At 66.7% G+C, this 21392-nt stretch overlaps 4 protein-coding genes across 4 annotated transcripts; 3 read left to right on the forward strand and 1 right to left on the reverse strand.

Moving 5' to 3' along the window:
- Positions 1-2930: 2930 nt before the first annotated feature.
- Positions 2931-3619, forward strand: BXZ73DRAFT_13359 (transcription regulator HTH, apses-type DNA-binding domain-containing protein; the record flags this gene model as incomplete). The annotated part of the gene is made up of 5 exons (XM_048017482.1): positions 2931-3052; positions 3111-3196; positions 3271-3288; positions 3352-3478; positions 3577-3619. Coding segments are annotated over 5 exons (396 nt in total), but the record flags the coding sequence as incomplete, so codon positions are not given.
- A 270-nt stretch (positions 3620-3889) lies between these two features.
- BXZ73DRAFT_11593 (uncharacterized protein) lies at positions 3890-4282 on the forward strand (the record flags this gene model as incomplete). The annotated part of the gene is made up of 1 exon (XM_048017447.1): positions 3890-4282. A coding segment is annotated over one exon (393 nt), but the record flags the coding sequence as incomplete, so codon positions are not given.
- A 7691-nt stretch (positions 4283-11973) lies between these two features.
- BXZ73DRAFT_52673 (uncharacterized protein) lies at positions 11974-14645 on the forward strand (the record flags this gene model as incomplete). Its single annotated transcript, XM_048020856.1, has 4 exons — positions 11974-12665; positions 12719-13592; positions 13698-14179; positions 14300-14645. The coding sequence occupies 4 exons, from the start codon at positions 11974-11976 to the stop codon at positions 14643-14645; spliced, it is 2394 nt and encodes a 797-aa protein (XP_047874098.1).
- A 628-nt stretch (positions 14646-15273) lies between these two features.
- Positions 15274-21086, reverse strand: BXZ73DRAFT_105079 (SPX domain-containing protein; the record flags this gene model as incomplete). Its single annotated transcript, XM_048016125.1, has 14 exons — positions 15274-15385; positions 15868-15999; positions 16055-16230; positions 16294-16467; positions 16521-16922; positions 17055-17105; positions 17172-17424; positions 17478-18086; positions 18138-18501; positions 18790-19223; positions 19283-19333; positions 19384-19472; positions 20130-20913; positions 21046-21086. 14 exons carry the CDS (start codon positions 21084-21086, stop codon positions 15274-15276), a joined length of 3672 nt encoding a protein of 1223 aa, XP_047874099.1.
- Between the last annotated feature and the right edge of the window lie 306 nt (positions 21087-21392).

Here is a 21392-nt window from a genome sequence, read left to right on the forward strand (position 1 = left end):
CTTCCCGTGGCGGCGAGACGGCGGGCGTTGACGTCCCCGCTCTGCCCTGCTAGCGAGTGTGTAGTAGCACTTACTCGGTGGTGGTGGCGATAGCGCGCGCCGCCGGAACGAGGGCGTTCGCTCGCGGAGCCGGCAAGGATTGACGAGCGCACAGCAGTGGCAGCTGCAGCGCACGCGGCTGCTTTTCGTCCGTCCGCGACGACGACCAGGGGCGGGCCTGACGTCCGCCGGTAGTGACAGGCGACCGCATGCTCCTCGTTCCTCTCTGGAGATCTGAGCGTCCGAGAGAAGGCGTCGACGTCGACTTCGGGCGACGGGCAGTCTTCCCGACTCGAGAGGCACGCTCGACTGCTCGAGCCTCACTGGTCGACCGTGACGTTCACGCGCTGCCGTGCCGGGGTCGCACGCTCTCGGCTCCGAGTGGTGCGTGACGCGCGTGACGGCGGGCGATCAAACGGAGGCACGCGTGACTCTGGGACTGGCCAGGGAGGCAGCTGGCGGGCCAGGAACGGACGCTCCCAGGGTCATATACCGCGCTCGTGACGTAGAGTAAGTACCCCGGCCACGCTCCTTCCCGTCCCCACCGGCGATCTCGTGCGCGCGCGCGACCGCTGTGCGCGGGGGGAAGGAGGGGGCAGATCTGCATGCGTGAAGAGCGAGCGGGGGCGAAGCGCGAGAGGGTTGCAGCGCTGAGCGTCGAGATCCAGCAAGTTCGACCGAAGCGACGAGATCAGACCGCGCGCGCGGGATCACCGAGCCTGGCCTGCTGCATCGATGTGGGCGACTGTTGGTGGGCGGACGGGCGCGCCCTGGCCGGGGCGCGTCGCGGCTCCCGCGCTCGCTCGCGCGTCCGTCGACGTGGCGTGGACGTTCTGCTGGACGGCGTCGGGGCTTCTGCTCGTTGAGTCCTGGGCGCACGCGCCCCCCGAGCCCGCCGACGGCGCATTAGTTGCCGCCCGCCAGCCGTGCGTCGCGGCCGTCGCATCACCTGCTAGTTTATTCGCTCGACACCAGCGCGGACGGACGGGCGGCGTGCGTGTCAACGTGCGAGAGGCGGCAGCCACCCGCCCCGCCCCCTCCCACAAGCGAGCGGGCGGCGGGCGGCGGGAGGCGAAGAGGCTTCGCGCGCATTCGTTCTGGCTCCGCAGGGATCAACGGACGTGCCGCGGCCGGTTGCGAGATAGCGCGCGCGAGAGAGAACGGTCGTGGCGTCGGGCGTTGGTTGGTCGAGAGGCGTCGCTCTACACCTCTGCACCCGCGCCGATGGCGGTGGTGCGTATTCCTTCATCGCGCGGCAATATTCCTTCGACTGCGAGCGCTTTGGGCGAGTGGCTGGGTCGTCGGATGAGCCGGGCGGGAGTTTCGATGTCCGCGCGTTTCCGGTGTGGCCGGGCGAGGTGCTGCGCGACATGTGCGTGCCGCGCGAGCGAGGAGGAGGTCTCGCGTGCGCAGCTCGTGGCGGAGGAGGCGGTGAGCGTGCGGTGCCCGAGCGAGACTCGAGAGTTTGACGTCGAGCCTCGAGACTCGTCGGCGTCCGCGACTCCGCGCGGTGCGTCGTGGCGGCCCCCTAGTGCGCCTGCTTGCATTGTGCACGCGCCTTTGCCCTGCGCGTCGAACGTAATCGTCGAGGACGCGGCGTCCGGCGCCGGGCGTTGACAATGGCAGGGAGCAAAGGCGTGGGCGGGCGCGGGGTGATCAGTCGGGCTCGGTTGCCAGCGTGGTTACGAGGGGTCGGACGCGGTCGTCGTCGTTGTCGTGGACGGGTCGCCGGCCATCCGGCTTCTATCGTCCGAGAGGGCTGGTGATGTGACGGCGCGTGGGCACTGCGCATCCCCAGCGAGCGCGCCTGGCCGGGGCTTCCATGTGATGGCTAGTGCAGCGCGGGGCTGGGCGGGCATGCCTCGGGCGGGAGCGTGCGAGGTTCAGTCCATTAATGTGAGCCTGTGACGAGGATTGCGCCGGGAGGGCAGCGTGATGTGCAGATTGTCGGGATGGTGGCTGGACGTGGATCAGCCGTGGGCGGGCGAGGGGATGCGTGGGGGCAGCCGCTGCGGGAAGCGTCCGCGTCCGTCGCAGAGGCCGTCGGTGGACGAGGGCGGACGGGACCGGCGGGGGCGAGGAGGGCGAAATAGGCTTTCTGGGGAGAAGCAGAAGGCTGTCCGCGGCCTATCATCGGCCCGCGGAGGCAAATGGGGCAGGGGCGTGACGCGTGACTAGATCGGGGGAGACAGCTAATGTTAGGTAAGCGCGTCCCGCGAAGAGGCCGACGATGGATCTGCAGCGGAGGGCGGGGCCCATCTTTGATCACTCCACCTGCGCTATCTGCGCGATCGAAAACGCCGAGACTCGGTTCCTGCCCAGCGCCTGTCCCGCCCGGCCCGTTCTGCGGCGAATTCCTGCGCTCGAATATTGCGGCGCGACCCGGCCCAAACACGGCGGGGCGGGCGTGGCGCGAGCCGTGCAGCCGCCAGAGATCATCGACTCCTCCCCGTGTCGTAATAAAAGACAACTTCCCGCTGCCCGCCCGCCGACGTACATATGGCCGCCATCCTCAGCCCGTGAACGCCTTTCCTCCGCTCCTCCACCGCCCTCCACCGGCCCAGTCCGACCGCCCTCTCTCCCCACCCCCTCCTCCACCCCGCCCTCCGCGCACCACCCCCCGGACAATCAATCTTCCGCCCTCGCGCGCACGCTCCGTCCGTAGCAGTCACCTGAGCCCCCGCGCGCCCTCCCGCCGCACTTGCGCAGGACGACTTCACCGTCCCTTCTTGCCCTCTGCCTTCCACTCGCCCTCCCACCAGATAGATGGCCTTGGGCAGCACCCGCTCCGCCACCATGTCCTCCGGCCTCCTCCTCGTGCGTACTGCTCGCCCTCGCCCCACAGCGGGCACCTCCGCGCGCCAGCCGCACTAACGCGCGTGCAGGATCCCCTCCCTTCGCCCACCGCCGAGCTCGCAGCGACCGGCCAGACGCGCTTCCGCCCGTACTCGAGCCCCGACCACCATGTCACCAAGGCCCGGTACATCACAAGCAACGACCCGCGCGGGTACATGTACGTCCTCCGCTCTCCCTCGAAGCGCGCGTGGGCACCTAACTTCGACCGCGGGCAGTCCGGTGTACGAGTACCCGCTAAACGGTCAGTGGATCATGCTGGACATGGACGACGGATACGTGCTCTGGACGGGCATCTGGAAAGGTGCGCGGCGTTGCCTCCGTGTGCGCGAGACGGCGGAGCTAACAGCGTGCGATGGCCCGCGTTTCACCACACAGCCCTCGGGAACTCCAAAGGTGAGCACCGCGCAGCGTCGCCACCGGAAGCACGGCGCTCACGTGCGCCCCGGTGGTTTACAGCGGACATTGTCAAGATAATCGACTCCCAGCCGGACCTCGCTGCACAGCTCCGCCGTGTCCGCGGGGGCTACCTCAAAATCCAGGGCACCTGGATGCCGTACGAGATCGCCCTCCGCCTCGCTCGAAGGTGCGTCCGCGTCCGCGCCTTCTCCTTCCCTCCCCTCCCCCCCTTCTCTTCCCCACATTTCCGCTGCCCGCCTGACGCTCCTCGTTCTCCACGCGCAGGGTCGCCTGGCCGATCCGCCACGACCTCATCCCGCTCTTCGGCCCCACGTTCCCAGACACCTGCCTCCCCCCAGACAGCCCCGGGTACGGCCAGATCTCGAAGCCGGGCACGGGCAAGCGGCGCGCACGCCGCAACGCCCCCGCCGAGATGGCGCTCGAGTCCCGCCACGACTGGTCGATATACTCCCCCGGCTTCTCCCCCGTCGAGCCCGTCGGCGGGCCCGCGCCCCGCGGCCTCGTCCTCGCGCACGCCTTCGCCGGGCCCTCGGCGCACCCGCACCCGCACCACCCCGCGCTCGCCCACCCGACGCACCTCCGCCAGGGCCAGAGCGACTCGCCCGTGATGCTCCACGTGCCGTACGTCGACCAGCACCAGCACGCGTCCCCGACCGCGTCGTCGCCCCCGACCGCGTTCCCGCGGCGGCACTCGCCCCCCGCCGCCGACAGCGCGCTGCGCTACTCCCCGTACCCGAGCCCGCTCTCCGTGTCCGCGGGCCGGAGCGCGAGCGCGGGCGGCCGCGAGCGCGACGCGGCCGCGGTGGGCGAGACCATCCGGCTGCCGCCGATCCAGCCGCCCCGCCGGCGGTCGAGCGACGAGCCCGGCTCGTTCCAGCTCCCGCCCATCTCGGCGATGGACCACCCGCACGACGCGCGCGCGCACGAGGCCCCGCTCGCCGTCCTGCGCCGCCTGCAGGCCGCCGACGACGGCGAGCCCCCGCGCGCCGGCGGGCGCAGGCACACCGTCGCCGACCACCCCTTTCGCCCGTGAGTGCCCCGAGTCCACCGTCCACGCTCTCCTGAGGCTCACACGCCGCAGGTCCGACTCCGCGTTCGCCGGCGCACGCGCGGGCGCACGCACGCCGCTGCAGGGCGCCGCGTCCTCGCCCTCGTCCCACTCGTACCCCCACCCGCACCACCACGCACACCACCACAACAACCACCCGCACCACCCCCACGCGCCGGCGCCGCACCCGCCGTCGTCGTACCACGAGCCGCGGCCCGCAGGGGACGCGGCCGGGCCCGGGGCGTTGCTCGACACCGCCCGCCGTCTGGCGCAGTCGCGCTCGGTCCCGCCGTCGCCGTACGTCGAGCACCGCGACAGCGCGGCGTTCCGCCCGCCGAGCCCCCCGCGCTCGGTGTCGTCCGCGAGCGCGGCGAGCTCGCCGTCGGACTCGGACCCCGTCCGTCCGGGGTGGCGCCCCTGGTGAAGGCGCACCCCGTTCCGTGCTCTGATGTTGTCGGACTCCGTCTTCACGGCTCTAGCCTCTCCCCCACAAGTGTCTCCCGCTCCCTCATACCGCTGCGGCGGCTGTACTTCGTATCTGGGCCGCTCCCTCGGCGCCATAAGTCGTAAGTTAACCGAGCACTGTACTGTACGGATCCGCACTGGGGTGCCCGTCGTCCGGACGTCCGCTCCCACCCGTAGTACCTACCCTACCGCCTACTATCTCCCGGGCGCCCCCGTCCGCCCTCCGCCCGCCCCCTCCGCGCGGGCGATCCCCAGGCGAGAGGGCCGTCCGCCGCGCGCCGGCCTCGCCTAATTTATCGCATCCACCGTCCCGCCCCGCCGCACATCCTAAGTATCCGGTCCACCCACGCATCTGCCTCGTCCGCCTCTGCTTCATGCTGTCGCTCCTTCCCCCGTGTCCTCTCTCTCCCTCTCATGTACACCATAGTCCCGCTAATCGCAATCGCAACCGCAACCGCACTGTGCGCAAGTCCCCGCCTGGCGCGCGCGGTGCGGTCGTCAGATCGTCTCCGTCTGGGGCCTTGGGCCGCCCGTCTGCCTGCCCGCCTCACGTGTCCAGCTGCGGACTGGAACGCGAACGAGCCTCGCGCCCGTCCCCCCGTCCCCCGCCGATCTTCGAGCTTCGAGCTTCGAAATCGCCGTTCGTCCAGCGACGCCCCGCTCGGGCGCACTCACCAGTCGCTCGCTCCCCCACAGACCAAGTGAGTACCGAAAGCGGGCAATCGCACCACCGACACCGACACCGGCGGCGGGCCCGGCCCCTCGCGCGTGTAACCACAGATCTGCTGAGCCCGGGCCCGGCGCGGCTTCCCACGGCTACGGGCGCCCCTGACATTCGCCATACTTGCTTATCGGCGGCCGCGGCCCGTCGACGGGAGTTGGAAGCCAGAACGCGCCGTGCCCCGTCCGGACGGGCATATGGGTGTTTTATTAAAAAGGGCGGGTTCGGGTTCAGAGCCAGCGCGGGGGGAGGGGCTTCGCGCTGCAGGCCCGCGACCGTCGCGTCGCGCGGGGAGAGCAGCGGCGCGGTCGACGGTCATGCGGCTCGGGGGTCGGACTCGGACTCGGACTCGGACTCGGAACGCGACCAGGCCTGCGGAGGGCCGGCGCGCGCGCGGGCGCACCGCAGCGCAGCGCACGTCGCGGGTGGGTGGTTCAGCCGGATCGAGCGCCGCGCGCGTGCGCGGGGCAGCTGGAGTCTGGAGTCTGGAGTCTGGGGCCCGTCGCCCGACAATTTTCCGTTCTCCCTCTCCCTCTTGATCAAGCACTTGAGCCCCTTGACCCCGCGTCGCGCGAGGCCAGCGGGGCGTGCGTGCTCCCGCTCCGCCCGGCGCGCATTGACCGCTCGCGGGCGCAGGTCCAGCTCCACGGCGCGGCAGCAGAAGCGCATGCGAGCCTCGATGTCGACGTCGGCGTCCCAGCGGCGAGTGCGACTCACCTGCCGCGAGACGCCGCGCGCCGGAGCTCCGTCGCGGACTCTCGGGGGGAAACGCCAGCTGGTGCCAGGCGCCGGGGGGGGAGGAGGGGGAGGAGGAGGTTGGTGACTTCAGCCCCTCAAGCAATGCCGTGACACCGCTAGAAGCGCCGAGGAATCCTACTTAGACCGACCGGTCCAGTGGGGGGGGGGGGGGGGGGGGGGGGCAGTCGATCGTGATCGCGCGCGGGCATGCAGCTGCAGCGTCCCGCGGCCGGCGAACGTGAAATCTTCGCGCAAACCGAGCTTGTTTGTCGCCCGCAACGCTCAGGCTCTCGAGATCCACCCCACCCCACGGGGCCAGCGTGCGTGCTTCTCCCGTCGCCGCTCCCCCCCCCCCCCCCCCCTCCATCGAAGGGTGCCGCTGCGACACAAACGGAGGGCTCCCGCTGGAACAAAGACGTGCGCGCCTGGTCGCCGCGGCGGCCGTGTGTAAGACTAAAGGCTCCGGGGGTCGGGGGTCGGGGGCCGGGGGCCGCGCGCCGGCGTGCCCTGCCCTGCCCTGACCTTGACCCTCGCGAGGCGCGGCGCGGGGCAATTGAGCGCGCTTCGCGGCATGGCGGTCGCCAGCGCGACCAGATATGAGCAGGGAGATGCGCCGGGCGGAGCCACGCGGCGGCGGCGAGCGGTGCGCTGCATTATGCGCGGACGATCGCCTTTAATTGTGCTGTGTGCGTGTGTGTGCTGAGCTCTACGGGCGGCTCGGAGGAGCGGGAGACAGCACCGTCGACGGGAGTGCAGAAGGGGACAGGATCTGACACTCGGCGAGGGGCTCGTGCGATTAGCTTGGAGCTGGGTTCGGATGGCAGCTGCTGGACGTGGCGCGGCGATCGACCCGCGGAGGCCGGGGACGACTCCTCGATCATACCGCACGCGATCGCGCAGGGCCGCACGCGTCTGCGCCCGATCACTCCGTTCGACTGCCCACCCACCCGCCGTCTACGCATGCAGGACAGCGTCGGCAGGACGAAGGCGTGGTGCGGCGAACAGAGCGGGAGAAAGGCGGAGGGGCGGCGAGGCGAGGCGTCTGGATCGTCGCGCTGCGCTCCTCGCCCGGTGGCCATCAGCAACCTGCACGTCGTGGACCGTGGTCGCGGTGGTGGGCATCAGCGTCCGTCCGCGGATATCGGATCGGTGGGCGCGCTCGCTGATGCAGCCCCTCGGCGCACGCCGACGGTCGGCGCGAGTGGCGGCCCCACGCGAGCCTTTAGCCTCTCGCGCGCCCGGGCCAGCGACGCTGGTCCGTCTCGCCCCCGCCTCCGTCCCCATTCCAGAATATCGACGGGGGCGGGCGCGGGCGTGTGGGACGGGAGAGGTCGCAGAGGGACCTCAGGTGTTCTGCGTCGGCCGCCGGGAGCGCAGCCGCCGGTGTCGTAAACGATCTATAGAACGTATAGATCGACTGCTACGCGAGGTATGGACGTCCGCCGCCCCGGGCCCCCCGACCTGCGAGATCTCCCGTGCGGCACAAGGCCCGCCTCTGCGTCCTCCGCCCGCGCGCAGGGCGAACAGAAACGTTCTGGCAGAACGGTCGTGCCTGGCGGGGGGGGGGGGGGGGGGGGGGGGGGGCGGGTCCCAGCCGCGCCCCGTGGACAGGGGGCGCGACGACGGCTTGAACGCCGGGTGGTCTGTATAGAGGCCGAGCGTGGGGGCGCGTCGGGCGAGCCGCCGCTGGAGCGAGAGCCCGAGGGCGAGGACGACGACGGCGGCGGCGCTGGTGCTGCTGGGGCGAGCTCGTCGCCGTCGCCGACGACGCCCCCCTCCCCGCCGTCCCCGCCCGGGCCAAGGGCGAGCGCAATCCGAATCCGAATCCGATGCGGCCCACTAGTCGTCGCCTCGCGTTCCAGAACGCGCAGGTCCCCGGAGCGCATGCTGGGACTCGTATCGATATGGGACGCGTGCGGTGCGCGGTGCCAGGCGGCCCCCAGCGTGCGCCCGCCCCCGGCCCCGGACGCGGCGCGCCGCTGCGCCGGGCGAGGCTAGCAACACGTACGAGGCTTGGGCGCGTGCGACGGCCCTAGCCTTCTCCTGCGCCTGCCCGCCGCGCACGCGCACGCACGGGCGTCGTCCGCTGACGTCCCGCGCGTCCTGGACTCCTGGCACGGCCGGAAACGGCCTTCGAGCCTCGGGGCGCCGCTGTCGGACTCGGACTCGTGCTCGACCCTCGACGTCGGTCGGGTGAGAACACCGCGGCTGCTAGTCAACGTCACTTTCCCCTTCCCTGCGCGCTCTCCCCGCCCCCCGCCCCCGCCAGCCCCCGCCACGACCCGCCCACACCGCACCCGGCGGTCAGGGCAGCCTTAGGCTACAGCGGCGGCTAGCGCAGGGCTCAGAGACCGGGGTGGGTCTCATCTGGCGCATCATCGACGGGGCCCCGTGCGTCCTGCAGCCCCCTCGGGTGCGCTCGCCCGCAGCGGACGCATCTCTCCATCTCGTCCCGCGCCCAGGTGCGAGATCAGCTGCGGGGAGATTGGGGGGGCCGGGTCGCCGCCGCCGCCGCCGCCGCCGCCACCACCGCCTGGGCGGAGGCAAAAGATCCATAGTAACGGCGGAACGTTCAACGAACAGAGACAAGGGGGAAAGACCGGAAGGACGGGATCGGCCGGGGTGGGGGGTTGGTTCCGCGGCGGCGCGAGCGACGACCAGACGGGCGGACGACGGTGGATGCGAGCCATGTGCCCTCGAGAGGCGGCTGATCTGCGGGTCTCGGAGTCGAGTGGGCGTGGCCCTGCGCAGGGTCGAGTGCGTGGGCGATGGCGAGGGAGGATTCACGCGCAGGGCGGGGAAGCGTCCGCGGCCGGAAGGCGAAGGCGAAGGCGGAGGCGGGGAAGCAGAGCGCACGCGGCGGTGATCGAGGCGAGGCTGCGCACGGTGTGCGTCGCGAGCGGACCACGGCGACCGAGGCGTACGTGCGCGGGCGGGCGGCGAGCGCGTCGCGCGTCGAGGGCGTCCGACCGGCCGGCCGTTCGCTCGATGGGCCGCGGAGGGCAGGAGCGGCCCTGCGAGCTGCCGGGCCTTGACCGTATCAGAGTTTCATTTCACCAAGAGCGGCTAGTGATCGGACGGCTATGGGAAGGCGAAGGCGAAGGCGACCGCGTCTGGTCGAGGGCGTGATTCCGTCGGACGCGTGGGCTCGAGGGGCGAAGCGCGGACTGTGTGGCCGATGGGCCGGTTCGGGGCTGGCTCCTGGCCGAGGTTTGAGCGTCGTGCCTTGCTCAGTTCAGTCCGCCATGCGCCGCGACGATTTGGTGCGAAGCGCAGGCGTCGTCGGTCGGGTTGTGGTGAACTCTCTGCCGAGGGTGGGTGCCAACGGTCGGAAATGGAGTGCATCGGACGCGGCGACATACGAGAAGCCTGTCTCATCCTGGCAGGGAGCTGGCCCGGCGTTATATCCGATCAGAGTCGAGAGAAGGTCCCGTTGGGCTGGCATTGCACGCACTGTTCGTCGCACCCTCCCAAGACTGCCAGCCGCGGGGCGTCCAGCCGCGCAAAGCGCACTTCACCGCGTCCCAGCGCTGTGAACAGAAGACGACCGGGGCAATCAGAAGACGGCCTCGGATCCCAGAACAAACGAACCGACCGAGAGAGACCTGCGCCGCCAGGATGCGCCCGAGACAAGCGCGGACGCGGCCGGCGTTGGACGTGACCGGCCTCGTCGGCGCGGACGCTGTCATCTGACGGTTTGGCTTAGGCTTTGCGGCATTCCCCCATCGTACGCCCGCCTGGGAAGCCCGCGTCGGTTTCGGGCGTGCAGCGCGCCCCCCGTTCGCCGTGCGAAGCCACGGCTCTTCTCCATCATTAGGAACGGGCGTCGCCTTATCGGCTCGCGAGGGGTTATCGGCCGCGTTACGTGCCGCTGCGTGGCGGTATGACGTCGCGCCGTCCGGCGGTGGGGAGGGCCGGGTTTCGCGAGCGGGCTGCGCGCACGAGAGGCAGGAGGGCCATAACCACAGGAATAGGCTCTTTAATTGACCGTCTTCGCACATTTTCATAAACGCGGCCGACACTCGGGGCCCCGCCAATTGAGTCTCAGGCCCACTTCGTGTTGTCATGGCCGCCGGCCACCGCGTAGTGGCTCGTCGGCTTTCGGCGCGCAGCGGGCCCCCACGGTGTGTCCTGGGGGGTGAAAGGGGCGTTCAATGGGGTGGCAAGGTGGCGAGGACGAGGTGGAGAGCAGGAGAGGACCTGTTGCGTTTGTTTGCGCGCTGTGGGTCAAGTCGAGGTCCCATCAGCGCGGAACCGGCCGCTCCGTCACCCTCCGTCACCATAGACGCTCGCACCGGTAAAGTTTAAACTCAGGTCCAGCCGAAAGGAGGCACTTCCATCTTGGCTAAGGCCTTCAACGGTTGCCGTTCTCCGTCATACCGCGGACGGCGACATGGATGCTGTCGACGACGACGACGACGACGGCCGCGCGGCGCGTAAGGAGCCAACGCAAGCGTTATGCTGGAGACGGCATTGGACCGGACATCGTGTTCAAGCCAAGTGGCCGCTGCCAGCGACGTTCTGTTGGGGTCGTCTGTCACCTCGTCGTCCTCCGCAGTGCCCGAAGTTGGCGCGTCCTGGACGTCGGGCGCGTGCTAGGCCCTGGGAAACAGCCGTAAGTCGACCTCGGCAAGCGTGGGTGTGTGCCTGCGCGGTGCCGGGTTGTGCGGATTGGCTTGAGCGCGACTCGGGCTCCCGAACGAGGTGCGCTTGCGATACGTCTCAGGGCACATACGAAGCGAGGACTTACTCATGTCATGGAGGTGCGGAAGATACTCGATTGGGTCGGGTTCCGTCGAACTTCGTTGCTAGAGAGGCCGCGATTAATGCACGACATACGGTGGCCATGCTTACCTGAATGGTTCTGAACAGACACTCGGTGGGGAAAGGGCCGGCGAGACAAAGGCGAACAGCAGTCCGCAAGACTCGGAGAAGTCGGGGAAGTCGGCAAGCGTTGCGTTCCATTGTGCCTTCTGGTGCTGGACATGTGCTCAACAAGGAACGGACCATAGCGGCAACATGGCTAGTATTGTTCCACACCAGTTCATCGTGCCTGACAACAATGGTAAGAGATTAGGCGTTGGTTCATGTCGAAGTCTAGATGGGAGCACTTATGAGCAATTGCGCAATGTTGCCCCAGAGCGATTTGCAAGCGCCGATTATTGGCGCCCGTAAAAGATGCCTCCAAACAAAGCATCGTGCAGGTACTGGCGACAGCCTAGATAGTGATGGAGAGACGTACTAGTGGAAGAGACCAACACATCACATTTCCGCGCAGTGTGCGTGCCTATGAGGAGTTGAAGTTTCGATTCAGGTCAAACCTGATGGCATCATGAGGATGAAGCACATACCTAGCTGCCAGAGTCATAAACATACCATACGTGCGCTCAGTTTGCCTGTGTTGAAACGGTGCGCAATGGAGGGCATCGTTAGAGAGACTCGACGAGCCCGGATGTACGCCGGAAGACGCCTAAACCAGGGGAGCGTGACCGTTACCCCGTGACGAGTGTGCTCATCGTCGCAGACGGTCCGGACGATGCTACTCTCGTCCTCCTCTCTCCTACTCTCCCTCGGACGGGCTTTCCGGTCAGTCGCATCGTCCATGTATGCGTCTTCAAAGCTCACAGATGGCCGGCAGAGTGTCTCTGGGCGGCGAGACCAACAAGACGCGAGTTCTGGCAATCTCACGATGACGAGCACCTCCTCGACGACCCGGACGCTGCCCACGCCTCCTCTGGCCCCCTCTTATTCTGCACGGTCTCCTTCTAAGAAAGACCCTTCGCTCAAACCAAACCCACATCCTTACGCGATCAAGACCACTTCCACTGGCATCCTCACGCGCTCAAACTCATCTGGTTACAACGTCAATGCCTCTCATCACTACTACATCCCGCCCTCTCCCACCCACCACCGCTCCGATTCCAAAGGGCACAGAGCAACAAAGTCCCTCACACTGGTCCCCGAGTCCCCCTCACGCGAATCCCCAAGACCTCTCCCTATCCCGCCCGATCTCGACCATACCGTGAACCGGAGAGATGGGAGTGGCAGCAGCAGCGGATACGTGAGTGCCGATGAAGTCTCTCGCCAGGCCCCCCGGCGTCCCAAACGCGCAGAGACTCTCCCCGTCTTCCCTCTCCCGACCCCCGCCCTCCCTGCGCCTCCATCGGCCGACGATCTGCCCGACAATCCCAAGCTGTGGACGCCTTCCCAGCTCGCCACTTACCTCGTCACCGCGCTCCGCATGACCTCGAATGGCAAGCCCGGAGAGATCGAGTCCATCGGCCTGCCGACGATGGTGGCCAAAGACATCGCGACGTTCGTCAAGGGTGCCCGCATCGGAGGACGGACGTTCCTCAGGCTGACGGAGGAGGATCTCGAGCAGTGAGTGACATCTCTCTTGATCGCATGGCGCACCGGGCTGAACGCGGCTCTAGACTCGGCATGAACAAGAAGTGGCGCACTGCACTCCTCGCTGCCGCGCGCAACCTCCGCCAGAACGTCCTCAAGGGGCGCATCTGGGGCGGCGCCGATTCTCCTGGCGGCTCCCCCTCCCCCGAGTCCACCTCGCCCGAGTCGGCCCCGTCCAAGATCTTCTCCAGCGCCGAGTTCAACTCGTCCTCCTCGTCGATCGAGTCCTCGTCCTCTTTCGACGGCGCAGACGGCGAAGAAGGCGACCCCGACGCCCCGAAAGGCTCGGTGCTCCTCGGCCGCTCCAAGGCGCGACGCTACCGCGCCGGCCGCGTGCGCGGCATGGTCAACACGTTCGAGCGCAGCGGGTCCTTCAGCTCCGACGGCGGTCCCGAGGACGACGGCGTCGCGCCGGCCACCAACGTCGGCCTCGGCACGCGGCTCAGCGTCATCGAGGAGCGTTCGCACTTCCGCACGTGGGGTCGCCAGGCCCCGCCGCCCCCGGGCCTCCGTGCGTCCGAGAGCCCGTCGCCGTCCCGCGGCCGGCCGCTCCCCGCCCCGCCCGCCCGGGGGGACGACGAGCCGTCGATGGAGGATCTCCTCGCGCAACTCGGCGCTCCCATGACGGGTGCCGAGGCTTGGGAGGCCGTGGACATCGCTGCTGGCGTCACCGTGAAGCACGTCCCCGACCAGGCGCAGCGGTACTCGTCCACACCCTCCTCGCCGTCGCGCGCGACTGCATCCATCGCCCCCCTTTTCGACACGGGCTCTCAAGTCGCGGGCTCTCAAGTCGGCGTGCAGACCCTTGCCGGGCTCGGGAACGGCCGCGGCTCGGGCGGAAGCAGCAAGGGCAGGAACGAGCGTCGCGTCGTCACCGCCATCTTCGCGCCCACCGCAAGCGTGCCCGACCCGCTCCAGAGCCTCGAGAGCGCGCAGCTCAACCTCGAGGTCTTCGACCACATGCTCCCCCCTCTCCCGCCTTCCCCGCCCAAGAGCCGGTCTCAGTCTCCGAACAAACGGCCCTTGCCCGTGCCGCCTCAATCGCAGCCGCAACCGCAACCTCGCCGGGAGGCGAGCGGGGGCTCGGAGGCGTCCGCGCCCGCGCCCGCGCCTGTCCCGGACCCGGAACTCGAGGCGGAGCGGATGATGGAGCAGGTGCGTCTTGAGCGGATGCTCGAGGAGGAGATCCTGACGACCCGCGCGCTCCTCGAGACGTTCCGCGCGCGGCTCGAGCACGTCGAGGAGAAGGTCTCCGAGCTCGAGACGCGTGATGACGCGCGCGAGGCGGCGCTCGAGCTCGCGCGCGTCCGCGTCGCGGAGGCGGAGGCGGAGGCGGAGGCCGCGCGCGCCTCGCTCGAGAAGGGCAAGGGCAGGGCTTCGGACACAGAGCCCCTGGCCCCGTCCGTGGACGTCGGTGTCTCTACGTGGGCGCAGATCGAGGTCGAGAAGGCGGACGACGACGAGGCGATGGAGGAGGGCGACAGCTCGTTCTACGAAGACGCGCTCTCCGAGTTCCCGACGCGCTCTGGCGCGCTGCCGACTATCGAGGAGCAGCCAACCGGACCTCACTTGGGCATCGCGCTCCTTGCGGCCCTCGCCAGCTCCAGCACTGGCAGCAGCACCATGACCATAGCGCCACCGCCAGCCGCCCCAGCTCCCGCCCCAGCCTCCGCTCTCGCGTCGTCGTCATCGTCAACACTGCAAAGCGTCGTACGCGGACTGTACGCGCCCGCCACGCTCCTGTCCACCTCTCCCCGGGAGCTCATCCGCCGGAGCAAGCGCACCGCGCGACAGACCGCGTCCGGCACCGACGAGTACGAGTACGCGGACGAGGGCCCGGCGAGCGTGTCCGACCTGCCGTCCTACGTCTTCCTCGTCGGGCTCGGCGTCTGCGCGGTCGTCGCCCAGGTCATGCTCCGCAAGTTCGTGGGTAAGGGCGGACTGCGGCCGTGAGGCGTGCCCGGACTCACTGCACCGTTGCGTTGTCTAGTATGCCTCGACGCCGTCCTCCGTATGCCGCGGTTGGACAGCGACCCGTACGCGCCCCGGCCCCTCCCGGTCCCGCGGCTTTAGTGATAGGCCTGCTTCTATGTCCGTATGCGCTCCCCCACTCCTCCCCCCTCGTACGCCCCATGCTCGTCGTTGTCGTTGTCGCTGTGTGTTCCTGCTTTCTTGGTCCAGCTCGCCGTAGTTGATCCTACGCCCTCCACCCCACCCCATACGCGTATTGCTCGTCTGTCTTGGTCCTCGTCTCCACCCACGCCCGCCATGCGCTCTTTACCCGTCGCCCCCACCTAATGTGTACACTCTGCTCGCCCGCCCGTTCCCCACTCCCGCCCCGTTCGCCCCGTTCGACTCCCGGCCCGGCCCGCGACGACCCCAACGACCCCCTCATGACACGCCCTCACGACTTCACGACGCCCTGTTATATAGCCCCGCAGTCCCGGTTTTATGCGCTCTTGCTCTTGCTCTTGCTCCCCTGCTCCCCCCTGCTCCTCCCTCCCACCCAGATCCACCTTATACCAGTGCTGTATCCTTGAGCTGCTCGCTCCGAGTCTCCGAGTCTCGTCCGCGCTACCCCTCACCCCGTCCTCGTCCTCTCCCCCTCGCCAAACATCCATAGCGAGCCACCGGGCACTGCGATCCCGCCCGCGGCGGCCCGCGTTCCACCGACGTCGATTTCGAGCTCGAGCCTGCACGCGTACATAGTGTACATATATACGCACCTGCTGCACGTACGTACAGCGCACATGCACACGTACATGCTCGTATGGGCCGTGACGGCCAAGCAGTCGGGTGTTCGCGCGTCTGACGAGCTTAAATACATATCGCGAACCCACCACCACGCTGCACGAGCATTTGGGGTGCTGCCCGCAAAAACGTGTTCGAGGTCTAGGACGTGTGTGCCGTCGTCACCATCGTTTCAAAGCCGACGGGGCGCCTGCCCGGGGGAGCGCGGGAAATTGCGATAGCATAGCGAGGGTCGACAGGTATGTATGTACGAGGAGTCATTACGAGCAGCACTGAGAGCGCCGGTACATTGTGGCACGAGAACCAAAATAGAGAACGGCCGGAAGGCGAGCGATCCGTCGTTAGATGCTGCGATGCGAGAAGACGGGTCAGCTTCGGCTCGGTACGACAGAAGAGAGAGGGGGAGAAGGGAGAGAGGACGTACTTGATGGCGCGCATGAGGAGGTAGCCGACGGTGGAGACGACGAAGGTGGCGATGATGCTCGCGGGCACGCCGTTCTTGAGGAAGTCGACGTTGGAGAGGTAGAGCTGGCCCATCTCGTCCTCCTGCGTCGCCCTGTCGTCGCGCGCCGTCAGCCGGTAGGGCGAGGAAGAGAGGACGGGGCACGCACGCAGTCTGGTTCGGGAAGCCCGAGACGGGCATGCCCATGCCGGTGGAGCAGATGAGGCCGGTGAGGAAGACGAGCAGGTTCGCGTGGTCGCCGTCGGGCATGTTCCGGCCGACGTCGAACGCGATGGGCACGAGGAGCACGCTCGCGATCGTGTGGCTGATGAACGTCGAGATCACCTGTGGGAAAGAGTGGGGTTAGCCGTCGCGTCCTGAACAAGCGACTGTGGTCGGGGCACTCACCAGGACGATGACGGAGAGCAGGAGGACGACCGGGTAGAGCGACATGCCCGTGATGAGCCCGCGGATGCCGTCGCCGAGGACCTCGAGGAGGCCCGAGTTGCGCACGCCGTCGCCGAGCGCGATCCCGCCCATGGCGATGAAGACCACCGTCCAGAGGAACTGCTCGAAGTCGTCCTGCGCAGAGCGGGCGTCAGCGGATGCGCGCGCCACGAGGGAGGCGCGCTCACCTTCTTGAGCACCCCGGTCGAGAAGAAGGCGACGATGGGGATGATCGCGATGACGCCCATGTCCCCGAGCACGCCCTCGATCGAGTGCGCGACGCACCAGAGGCCGATGGTGATGAGGCACACGAAGGTGACCCACCACTGCTTCCCGTTGAAGCGCTCCTTGGGCGCGCGGACCGGCTTGATCACGATCTCGCCGTCGCCGGTGGGTGAGCGCGCGGGGCGGTAGCTCACGAGGAGGAGGAGCCAGATGAGGACGATGGAGATCGCGGAGACCGGGATCGAGACCGCGAACCAGGAGCCCCAGTCGAGCTTGGGGTCCATCTGGGCGAGCGCGATCAGATTCTGCGGGGACGAGATGGGCGAGCTCTGGCCGCCGATGTTCGCCGCTAGCGCGATGCCAAGCTGGGAGACAGGATGTGGGCCGAAGAAGTGAGCAGAGGATTAGGAAGGTCGGGTAATCGAGAATAATCGGGGGACCAACGCGGCAAGTCAGCATGACGAGCGCATTCAATAACATCTAGGGAAATGACGTACGATCAGGCACGGCGCGAAGGACGACTTCGGCGGTAGAGTGCGGAGGATGGGCTGCATTCAGAGTGCCAGGGTGGACCGAGAAACTCGTCAGCAAATGCCAAGATGTCGGGGAGGCACAGGCGTGGAAGGGAGACATGCCTGGATGAGCGTAAAGCAGAGTGTAGGCGCAGCGACGTTGCTGATCCACATGCTCGCGAAGCATGCGACTCCCATGAACGCCAGGAGGACCGTGCTCGGCCGCTCGCCCGCCAAGGAGAGTACCCGCGTGATGAGCACACGGTCAATCGCCGTTTTACTGAGCGCGGAGGCGATAGTAAAGCCACCAATGAGAAGCATGATTGTAGGGGAGAACATGACCGAGAAAACATGCCTGTTGGTAGAAGTCAGTATCAGACATGGTAGGATTAGTTAGGCTGGACGTACTTGGCGGCCACGGGCGGCTCGAGGGGCTTGTTGGGCTGGTCCGCTGAGTCCGCCGAGCGGATGACACGGAGAACGACGAGGAAGAAGGGGATCATGGTTGACGTCACGAACAGAGGGATGGCCTCCGTCGCCCACAGGATGGTCGCGAACACCAAGATGGCGAGGCACTTGTTCGCCTCCACCCCGTCGACAATCTGCACGTTGAGCAAAACCAGGAAGATGACGACCGCGATGACAAGGCAGAGCTTCTTCGAGGTGAGCTTGACCCTTCCAAATGGCGTGCGGAAGTGCGTGAGACCCTTCTCAGGCTCTGCAATGAGAGTCCCGCCTAACGGAACCTGACCGAGCTCCTCGCCGCGGCGTGCCTGGTTGATCATCTGCCGCCAGACGGTGTCGCGCTCCCAGGCAATGTGTTCACGTTGATGCAGTTTGAGTTGGCGCCGGGCCTCGACTTCGTCTCCGTGGGTGACGCAGCGAGCGTAAAGGTCGAGAAGGGTAGAAATCCGGGTGCTCAGCTTGTCCTTGCTGTCTTGCATGAAGGGCTTCGCTTGTTCGACAACATCGTGCAGGTAGCGATCTTGCAGGTTGCTGTCGGTGACTTTGTCGTACCTATCTATCTATCAAACTTCAGTTCGTTAACGCACATAGCAAACCACGCACTTCTTGAGAATCTTGCGGAAACCCGAGTAGTTGAGCTCCACATAAGACCGTAGCGACGTGGCAAGGACGTAAAGGTTCGTGATCTTGCGTTTGTACAGCAGCTGTGTATCCCACGCATAGTTGTTGCGCGCCGTCCAGACCGTCTCGGGGCCATTGCTCGACACCGTCGAGATCAAACTGTCTTTTAGCCTCGCCGCCATCACCCGGGCGCGCACAAGGGGAGACCGGCTTGCGCCGCGGCCTATGCCCGTTTGTTCACCATTGGCGATGGGGTCAAGGGTGGCGTGGCTCGCCTCAACGTCTTCCTGTTCGTCTGAGGACATGCTATACCGGCGCGAGATGCTGTCGTATCTCTTGCGACCACCTGTGGCGTTTATCAGCGCCTCCCAGACACTTCTCAAGAGCATACATGCGACCTCGTGTTAACGTGTCGCGTGAGCGCGGACCAACCTCTCCGTCCCCAACGCGGAAACGGAGGGGATGTCGCACGACATGGACAAATGTGGGGACAGAAGGGCTGGTCGTGGCACCTCGTGGTGGCCGTGCGGCCAGGGCACGGGATCTGCCCTCTCAGAATGGGATTGGCGTGTCACCGTACCCCGCGCAAGACCTCACGAACGGGCAGGAAAATGCAAAGAAGCGGGACACTCACTGGAGGGTCCCGGAGGCATAGTCCCGCTGATAGAGCGGGAATGCTGCCGCTTCTTCCGCGCAGGCGACTGCGTCCGGTCGCGGCTGTCGATCGGGCTGGTGGCCTCGAAGTCGTCGTCGTCTTCATCGTCGTCGTCCTCCGCCGCGTCCATGTACCGGAACCCCCCGTACGGCCCACTCTCCTCCTCCCGCTCAATCTCGTCCTGGAGCGCGGTGACGTCGTCGGTGAGCCGCTGCTCCTCCATGTCGTAGAACATGCATATCTTGTCGAGCTCGCGGTCGAGAAGGGGGAGGAACTGCGCGTCGGAGGACGCGGGGTGGCCGCTGCCGATGAGCGAAGTGTGCTCGTTTGCGGCCTCGATGTCGTGGAAGGACTCGCGGAGGCCAGCCTGCTGCTTCTCGAAGAGGTATATCTGCTTCTTCAGCTGCTCGTAGCTGCGAGCAGCGCACGGGGGTTTGCACGGAGATAAACAGAGGGGGGAGCGTGTACTTACGCGATGTACTCGTCCCACCACTCGGAGACCGAGTTGAACTTGAGGGAAGAGCTGCAGCTAATGAGGCTCCCCGCGCGCGCTAGCGAGAGAGAGACGCGGACCTGAATTTCATGGCGAATCTGGAGAGGTCAATGGGGTTTGAACGCTCGAGAGGCTGAAGCGGGATATCTTGCGGAGACGAGCCTGCAACCTGCCGTTTTGTTAGACAGGCCCACGAGGATGAGGTGCCGAGGACTCAAGCACTCACAGGCCGCAGCTGGCTTCGAGTGCCTCGGGGAATCCTGGCGGCAACGTGGAAGCGGCGCTACAGCAAACTGCCGCCGTGCGCGTGCTGCAATGGTATGCGGGTGTAGAGTATGAGGAGGTCGAGGGTCAAGAACAAGTGCTCGGTGTCCCGTAGAGCGCAGTGGCCACCGGCGGGCTGCCCGATTAGGACCAAGTTGTCGCCCGGGTTAGGGTCCCCAGGCCGCTTGTCCAGATATTCGTCCACGTGGCGAAAAAGCAATCTCTCCAACTCCATCCTTGTCCTACAGACATGCTAGAAGGGCTGCCTAGGGGAGACTACAGTAATCTATCCGGGATATATCATACGTGATCTCGACGTTCTGCGGTGATGCATAGTCGGACACTACACTTGGAACCTAGTATGGTGTCATTTGACGTATGCTAGTTTCACGCTCGGGACTTACTGGTACTAACAGTACTCACCGTTGATGTGAAAGTGGTCAAACTTGTGTCAACCCAAGCTCTTGATACTAGCCTTGCATACCTTCTTGTGCTGTGGCCAGTCGACCCTCTGGCAGGACCGCGCCGGGCAATATTTCGCAGTCTTGCAACCCCCACAAACCTTGAGGCGGGATCCATCCCGAGGCTTAAGTCCACAGCACACGCAAATCTTCCCTTTGCGAGCCATACGCCTCCTGTCGTCTTCCCCCACAATCGCCGCGAGCTCTGCCGCCTCCGGCAGACCCAGCGCCACCAGGTGCGCCAAGTTCGTCCGTGCCGTCTCCCCGTCCGAGTCCGCCACGTCCAGGTTTCCGCCGTGCGTGAGCACCCAGCGCAGCGCCGCGCCCAATCTCTCGACGCGATCCCGGTCGTAGTCCCCGTCCGGCTGCGAGACCTTGTGCGCGCACGTGTCCCCGTAGCGATCCCGCGCGTTCACGTCCGCGCCCGCGGCGTACAGCATGTCCGCGAGCGCGGCGTCGAACCGGGGCTTGAGCCCGACCGCGAGCAGCAGCGCCGTCGCGCCCGTGCGCGGGTCGCGGCCGTCGACCGGCACCCGAACGTCGTCGATGAGCCAGCGCGCGATGCGCAGGTGCTGCTCGCGTTTCGGCGGGTTGAGGAGGCTGGACATCTGGACGAGGGCGAAGATGGGGATGCGCCAGGTCACACCCCAGCGCCTCTGATAGATTTCGTCGGCGACGTGCGCGCGCGCGGTTTCGGGCGCGAGGCCGCGGTCGGTGTGGCGGCAGAGCATGACGGGGAAGAGATCGATCTGGAGAGTGTCGAGGTCGCCCTGGTAGACGGCGCGGCTGAAGGGGTCGTCGAGGTGGCCGACAATGTCACGGCCAGGGTTGTTTGTGAAGTGCTCGCGAAGCCTGCGACATTCTTCGCCTGAGACGATGTCGCCACTGAGTGGTTTCGTGTGAGCACTTGTGTACTGGGTAGTGCATCAGGCTCGCCTTTCCAGAAGCTCTTCTATGGGTCTACAGAGCATGAGAATCAATGAGTGTTTGATCACGACGAGGCACAGTGCCACTAACCTCCCTTCTGCCAATGCGGGCGTATGATGATTGGACTCCATGACGAAGACTGAAGTGCTGCAGAACTCGGCCCCCCGTGGCTTCTGTCGGTGGTAAACAGGTATTACCTAGCGTCGACTCAAAGTAAAGGTTGCTGCGGCAGGCGACTGGAGTAACCTCAACACCGGGTGCTTCCTCCCAAATCGTGTGCTTCGTTTCAACCCTTCTGGGAGGCAAGAGTTAAAACGGTCGCCGGCGTCTCATTGCAGGCGCTCTCGCCCAGTCACCTTATTCCCACACCTTTCCCTCGATTCCATGTTCCCTCTTTTTCTTCATCTCGATAACGCCCATCTTTGCATTCTCATATT

Source organism: Epithele typhae, assembly GCF_022376455.1.
Source record: "Epithele typhae strain CBS 203.58 chromosome Unknown BXZ73scaffold_60, whole genome shotgun sequence".
Classification (NCBI taxonomy): domain Eukaryota; kingdom Fungi; phylum Basidiomycota; class Agaricomycetes; order Polyporales; family Epitheliaceae; genus Epithele; species Epithele typhae.